Here is a 7,609-nt window from a genome sequence, read left to right on the forward strand (position 1 = left end):
TGCGTTCTTTTCCTTAAATGGTAGTTTAATGTAAAACAACAAAGATCACATGATTTGGAAATGTTTTATATATACTATACAAACATTACACCATTGTAAAATGGACATGTTTCACAGGAAATAGCAATAGTCACATCAGAAAAACAATGTAGCTGCAAATGTACTATCAGTGTCTAAAATGCTGTTTTGATGTAAGAGTAAACACATTTTAGATGATCCTCACAACTTCATAGCTGACTTAACTTTGTGGTGCTGTCAGTAACTGCCGCCTGGGGAGCAGAGCAGAAGGAAATGTAAGATGAATTAATCAATAATGTGGTATTTTACATAAAAACACAGTTGTAGCACACTTACATCTCTCCTTAGACGTTTCAGAAGTACGTCCCGGGTCTGTCAAAATTGGATTAAAACATTAATGTATGTTGTATGTGGTTTGTAAACCTCCCCCCGCAAAGTTTTTGGGACACACTCCCTGATTTTGTTGAGCTTGTATGCTAAAATATATTGCCCCATATTTGGATGTTTTAAAAAAAACCTCCTGAGAACCTTTTAACTTTATCACACAATCATGGTGTTTGTACTTTTAAAAGGAATACTTTGACATTTAGGGAAATTTGCTTATTTATTTTAACGGAAATTAGATCATGAAAAGTAAAGTAACATAGTACAGTAATAGAAGTGGATCCAAAAATGCAAGAAACATGATTAAGATTGGTGTTTTTTCTTTTAAGAAGTAAAACTGCCTCACCTGTTTGTCTGCCAGGCATGTGGTTAACAAAAGGAACAAACCCTGCAAATGGAACGACAAGAGGTTACTGAGCATGAGATACTTTAACTGGTGCAGCTGTTTACCTCCAGTGATTTCCGTACCTGGAATGTGTTCAGCAGGGTAAAGGTGTAGTGAGTTGCTGTGGCCATCAGTCCAGTTGTGAGGTCAACAAGCATTACAGCGAACCCGAACATCCAAGTCACACCAAAGATTGGAGTCAGAAGAATAACTGACCTAATGACAGTCACGGCAGCCTTTTTTTCTGTTTCATTATGTCTGTATGTAGTCGCAGAGCGATCTAAAAGCTTAACGATGACCACCACCATGGAGAACACGTTGAAGAAAACGATCGCACCGACTGGGATCACAAATGTATGGATTGACCCTTCCAGAAGTCCAGTGTAACGCAGCCAACACGTTTTACTACTGTAGTACGCCCCTTCAGCACCCTGATCGTAGCACAGAAATGTGATAATAGCAATCAGCAAAGGACACACGTAGCCCAGGACCAATGACATTCTCAGGTATGTTTTCCTGCTCACAGCATGGAGCACAAAAACATTGTTAAGAAGAAGCACACTGCTCAGACTAAACATCCAAAAGAACACGGACAGGAAACTGAAATGTTTCAACAACACAAAGATCTGACACCACATTTCTTTGTTATCGTAACTGGGCTTCAAAGATGCCAAAAAGCAGCAATCTGCAACGAGCAAACAGAGACAAATGTTCAGCTGAGCGGTATGCCGTATATACGACTGATCTGTCTTCACCACAGAACTCCAGACCGTCAGCTCGATCGCGAGGGTGACAATGAGTGACATCACTGATACGGACAGTCCCACTAAGGTCAACTGCGTGAGGCCTTTGAGTTCTATGGGAGACCTTGACATTAGGATGGCAAATGAGGACAAATGTTGGCAAATGCAAAGTCCCCCATTGGAGGATGCAACCCATTCGCATCCTTTTGGTGACCAATTCCTGGTGTTGTTGTCCCATGCGACACATATTATTTGAACATCGCGAGGCCTCGGCTTGATCAACGAGAAGTTGATTCGAACCGTTGGTTGGAATTGTCGGTTTTCAGTTGTTACTGACACAATGTTGCTGTTAGGCTCGTACGTCTCATAGTGGTTGGGCAAATAGTTCTCCAGCTCTTTGAACCCAGCTGTCTTTACGTCGCCGGGGTCCTGACCAACAAGTTCAACGCTGTCATTGAACACCGTTGCGGAACATTTTGACCTCTGGTTGCAATTTGATACGACTGCGTCTACATTGTGTGTCTCAGATGCATGGCTTAGGTTGGCTTTATGAATCAATTTTTCAAGGGAAAGTAGATATGCCTCAGCTAATGTAATATTGCCTATGTCCCCTGCGCTGGTCCATGACTTTTCAAGAGAGCTGTTGAGCATATTGCTGGATGACGCCAGAAAGTCCTGAAAACAAAAGAGCTTTGGTTGGTGGTGAAAGCAAACAAGCTTTAATGACGGCTTTAAAAATATTGTTTTAGCTGCTACTTTGTCAGAAAGACAACACGTGAGCAACAGATAAAAACAGATAAAAACTAAATGCCAACTGCGAACTTAACCACAGTCTTTTGTAAATGTAAATATGGATAAATACGTTTTTGACTGCTGAAATTCAATAAACACAGGATTAGAAAATGCATTTTTCATTTCACTTTGCTATGAAAGGTGTGCAGCCTGTCATCTAACAACTAGCGAGAATGAATGAACTTGAACAAAGAAAATGCAGAAAAAATTAGATTGATTGTTGAAAAATGTTAGTGCCTTTTTACAATGAAATCACTAACATTGGAAGAGAATTCCGGCCCTAAAAAACACCAAAAACAGAGTACGTTTCATGACGTTTTTAAGGGACAACTTAAATTAAAAAGGCAAGTAATTCTCTTTTTTTATCTACACAGGAAATCCAACAATGCCATTCAATAAAAATAATCAAAGATTGTGTTATACTTACAGCCACTGTCAATTCATTATCTATGCTTTTTATCTTTTGACCCAAGCTGAAGAGCACTGAGACAGACGCGCCGATGTCGGGGCTGCTGTTGATAGTCACTGAGTCATTAGTGACATTGTGAAGGAGGGAAAACACTTCTGCAGCATTTTCATCTAATGCGCCAAGTCCAGTGTCAATGATCTGAAACAACAGCGATGATTTACGTGTGATGAATTTTTGTGTCAAAACTACCGGGGAGATTTAAGAAGATTTAAGAAAACGTATTTTGATTTTCTGCTTCATATTCTGCTAATGTGTTTGGTATTAGTCACTTTTCTAGCAGATGATGGAGAACTTTCTTTTTAATTTTTAACACAAAAACACACCTTTGCTTTTTGAAGCACATCATTCACTTTCACTGTCACACACGATGAGCTCTCAATGTCCCATGACCCACCTGTTTGGCTGAAATAATGAATGTATTAGTCAATCAACATAAAATTCATCAACAAACATTCGTTAGTTTCAGCTCCTCACATTGAACATTATCAAATTTCCTTTGGCTACGGACTGACATACATTCTATTCACAAACAATTAATGGATTAAATTCAAGATCATTTGCTAGTAAAAATAATAATTGGTTGCAGTGTTACCATTTCCTCTTTCTTTGTCCGGTCCCACTTGTGCATTTTAACACAGCCTCAAATCCGGCTTTAGTGTCTTTCCAGTCACCATCAGCTGGACAGAATTTTTCATTTTCTGTTTTGAATAAGGAAAGTTAAGGCGTTAACATTTATTATATATATAACACAAAAAACAGAGCATATCGGATATTAACTGGAAATTTGGAAGGTTTGATAACAGATCACTTTTTTGGTTCAACCATTCCCAACTATAATATACAAAACAAACAAAACTAATCCATAGTGCAAAACGTCACAATGGAAAAATTTGAATCTATTGCAATATGGATGCAAAGTCAGACAAAGCCATCGATTGTTGACAGTACTTTACTGAAACACTGAAACATACCATATATGATATTGACAGCAGCTGAAGCCTTTCTCTCTTCTCCGCACCTGTTCTTAAAAGTGCACGTTACGTCGGGTGTAACCTGAGAGTTCTTACAGCTAGCGACTACATTAGCCGTAAGAGCATCATTAGTTACTGGGAAAAGACCTACATGGATGATAAATACATGTCATTTATTCTTAGTTTGCACAAGGATTCATTTAAACAAATGGTCCAAAAAATGGACACAAGGAAACGTACTCACCAACGAGCTTGTGTTCTGTCCATGTCACATTATAGCTTTCATTGTTGCTCGCTATTTGACATGTTACTTTTACTGTCACCAATTCGGAACCTGAGCAGTGTGGAAATGGCGGCGTCATGGTGATGTCAATACTTGGCAGGAGAGAGACGTTCAATACAGCGCTGGCTGTGTGGTTTATCTTGATGAAGTTATTCACTTGGGGATAGATGCATGTGTACTCTCCTGTGAAATGAGAAACAGACAAACAACAAAAATGCGCTTTGTTATCATTTTATTTGACAAACGTGTTTATCCTTCAGTTACTGAGCAAAATTAGCATAGTGTTTCCGTCCACCTAACGAATGTGTAAATCCCTGTAAACCCTTTTTGTTCTGTTTTGGTCTCCACCAAATCCAGAGAGAAACGATGTTCACCAGCTAGTCGCTAACTTTGTCTGTCTGCAGATGTTTCACTTTGAGCTCATAACGGAGCCAGAAGTAAAAATACTGTCTTATAAAATATTCTGACTTATATATATTGTATTAGAGCTAATTAATAATTAGTGATGCAATAATGTGTAAGCAGTATTTTATGCTGGTCCAGGTAGAGCTAATTTGAACTACTTTATATTCTAATGGGTGGTTTAATCCATGACAACATGTAAAAGGTCAATTCAGTGGATGACAGAAATATACCTGCCCAGAGTTCCGATATGTTTCGGAGGAAGACTTTGGTCTCCATTGTTTTTCTCGTCACCTCGGCCTCTGTGCCAGTAAATATCTCAAAAACTTTGTCCGCTCTCTTCAGCTGCCACACTGGCTGTGTATGCAGGTCCTCCTGCACCTCACATGTGAGGGTGGGGGTATCGTAGTAGCACACTTGGTTTCGGGGCAGCATAAATAAACGGACGACACCTGTGGGAAAATAAGAGTCAGTATAGAATCCAGAGGGCGCAGCGTGTGTCTATTTGAATGCTTTTCTAGTTTTCTGATTCATGATTCAATACGGGTTCAGGTGCATCCCAGCCTCTGGTAGGTAGAATTACCTGTAGTCTCCAGATAAACTGATGCTGACAGATTGCTGCCCAGGCTTTTTGACCCGTTAATCAAATATTGTTGCTTGATCTGATTAGCGAAGGTCATTTCAAAATCTGCAATGACGCTTCCAACCCTTCAGGGAAGAGAAATCACAGATCTTAGTCACATATTGAAAACAGTACAATAGCAGAACTTATTTTCTTTGGAAAAGAGGAAGTACCTGTATTTGCTAATTGTCAAGGTGTCAAATCCTGCCATGGTGCTGTACACTGCTTTCATCTGCAAAGCAACGTCAGTGCAAGCAATTCACACGTCAGTGTACTATTTACAGATGACGATAGCTCAATTACGTACATTATTCCTGATCTGACCAAGGCACTTAATAAAGAAATGTGCTGTTCATTCATAAGTCATTACCTTTTCCATCAAAGAGGTATCACACTGCTTAAATTCCTCAAAGTCTTTTCCTTTCAGACACTTGTAATACTCCAGTCCATTTAAAGTAATGGATCCCCTTATGGATACTGTGAGAAAACGAAGACGCATGCTTGACACACAATAGATGAACGGACATGCAAACCACAGTACAATGCAACCAAATACCTGTTTCGTTTGAAACACACATGGCTGCAGTCCGGTTGGTGAAGCTGCAACTCTCTCTCCCGCAACATTTCTGTCCAGGTTCCTGACAAAGTGTCTCGCTCCACCTGAAGGACGGCTCGCAGCTGCACTGTGTGGCGCCCTGGACCTTCCAACAGCCTGAGCAATGTAGAGTTCATCCAATTTTATTTCGTTTTTTTTTTTCCAATTGAATATGGAATACGTCAAATTTTTAGGAAATAGAAAAATGTTTACATGTTGTCATTTTAAGGTCAGAAACTTTCACGTTGGTATTTTTGACAAAAGGTCTCAGTGCCGCTGATACGTTTGGGATTGCACTGTCCTCCACTATCAGTTTGATGTAATACATTTGTGTTGAATTCTCTGTAATGCAAGAGACAAACCATCAATCTAAATGCAACGACCTTTTCTGTTTATGAACATTCTTAGGGCAAACTTTTAATGATAATAATTTTACCTTGTCCAGCAGTCTGTAACGGTCAAAACAAGTCATTAATTTTCGATGTAATTTATTATTGCAGTTTTTAATTTTAAGCTAATGCAATCTTGATGATAATGACTTACCTGACAGATGTTTAGTCCCAGGATATAAAGAACACATAATGTCCACATCCTGTTCCTGCATATGATCAGAAACAGGAGGAGTCATTAGTATTGGCCTTTTGCAAACATAAATCTGGTTACTGTTTGATGGTATAAAAGTTACTACTGTACTTTATGTCCATTTTGTATAAGACAGCTCTTCTTTTTTTCATAAACACCGATCACTAGACTCTATTCCTTGATCGGTCACATGATATGCGTCGATGAGTGTGTCTGAAAACAGCTAAAACACATAAAATCACATTTTATGATCCAAAAAAGTTTTATGTACGTAGCACAAAATCAAAAAGTTTTCTTAAAGCTCAACACTTCAAATACCGACATTGGCACGTCCCCACGTTTTTCTATTGATTTGGACTGTGAGCATTCTTACATTAATCTCTGGACCTTGTGAATTTGGTTTGTAAATTTCCAAATTACTACCACAAAAAAAAACAAGTTATTTTTTTGTTGATTCAACTCCTGTTAACAGGTGTACAAATCCTATTAAACTAAATGGCCTTTTATTGCACTGAATAACTGAAATTTAAAAAAAGAATATGGCATATTCAAACTTTTGTATTTTGTCAAAGGTTGCAAAAACACAGCGAAACAGTATCATCTAATTGATGTGTGTATCAATGCTAGATAATCAATATAGAAAGATTAGCCAACCTGTATCAGTGAACCATCACAGCAGCGTCTCACTCCGTCTGTTGAACCCGACTGTTCCCACAAATGAGAGCAGCACTCCAGACCGAAGCAGAAACAAGGAAGTGAAAAACACAAAAGCTTATTCTGTTTGTATCCTGATAACTGGAGGCAGGTCGCTGTGGTGAGACATGCAAAAGCATGAAAGGGGTTCTGTCAATCTAATTTGACTTTCAAAAAACGCTAGCTTGTGCTGCGTAATACTAATGGCCTCTAATGTCGCCATCAAAATTTCAGACAAATGTCTAGCAGCATAAAATGTCGAGGTGATGATTTTGTGGACGTAAGGCAGAAAGTAAACTAACTTGACTGGAAGAGGCGTAGATCTTACATGTAGATGTCCAGCAGCCAGCGTTGCTCTTCATACGTGAAACCAGATCGGTGACAAGGCTCTGAGGGCAAAAGGACAAATGCCTTTAATTGAGTTTAATTTTAAAACTTTAATTAAACTCTGGACCTGCTATAATCATTATAGAACCCTTGTGTTTACAACTGGGATGTAAGCCGAGGAAAGAGAAGCTTTGCAGCATCTGATCTCTTTAAAAGAGATAATTGTTTTAAAGGACATTTATGGGTATTTACCGGTCCGGATCTCAAACCACATTCAGCTCTTTACATTCAGGAATAAATGCTGAATACAGCTTTTGTCTTTATTATTGTATGTATTGTATTT

General features: G+C 38.8%; 1 protein-coding gene across 2 annotated transcripts; it reads right to left on the reverse strand.

The window, feature by feature from the left end:
- Positions 1–7: 7 nt before the first annotated feature.
- Positions 8–7,043, reverse strand: adgrf3a (adhesion G protein-coupled receptor F3a). 2 transcript variants are annotated; one of them, XM_040200229.2, is made up of 19 exons: positions 6,901–7,043; positions 6,358–6,469; positions 6,208–6,262; positions 6,101–6,113; positions 5,878–6,006; positions 5,626–5,781; positions 5,440–5,546; positions 5,243–5,301; positions 5,031–5,155; positions 4,681–4,899; positions 4,007–4,228; positions 3,763–3,909; positions 3,384–3,489; positions 3,115–3,193; positions 2,750–2,929; positions 871–2,205; positions 749–790; positions 355–390; positions 8–269 (listed from the first exon to the last, which is right to left on the reverse strand). In XM_040200229.2, exons 2-19 carry the CDS (start codon positions 6,396–6,398, stop codon positions 228–230), a joined length of 3,093 nt encoding a protein of 1,030 aa, XP_040056163.2. In that variant the 5' UTR covers positions 6,399–6,469; positions 6,901–7,043; the 3' UTR covers positions 8–227. The 2 variants fall into 2 exon arrangements, with proteins under 2 accessions (XP_040056163.2, XP_077945845.1); XM_078089719.1 differs by lacking the exon at positions 6,101–6,113.
- Between the last annotated feature and the right edge of the window lie 566 nt (positions 7,044–7,609).

The sequence above is a fragment of the Gasterosteus aculeatus genome, chromosome 15 (genome assembly GCF_964276395.1).
Source record: "Gasterosteus aculeatus chromosome 15, fGasAcu3.hap1.1, whole genome shotgun sequence".
Classification (NCBI taxonomy): Eukaryota; Metazoa; Chordata; class Actinopteri; order Perciformes; family Gasterosteidae; genus Gasterosteus; species Gasterosteus aculeatus.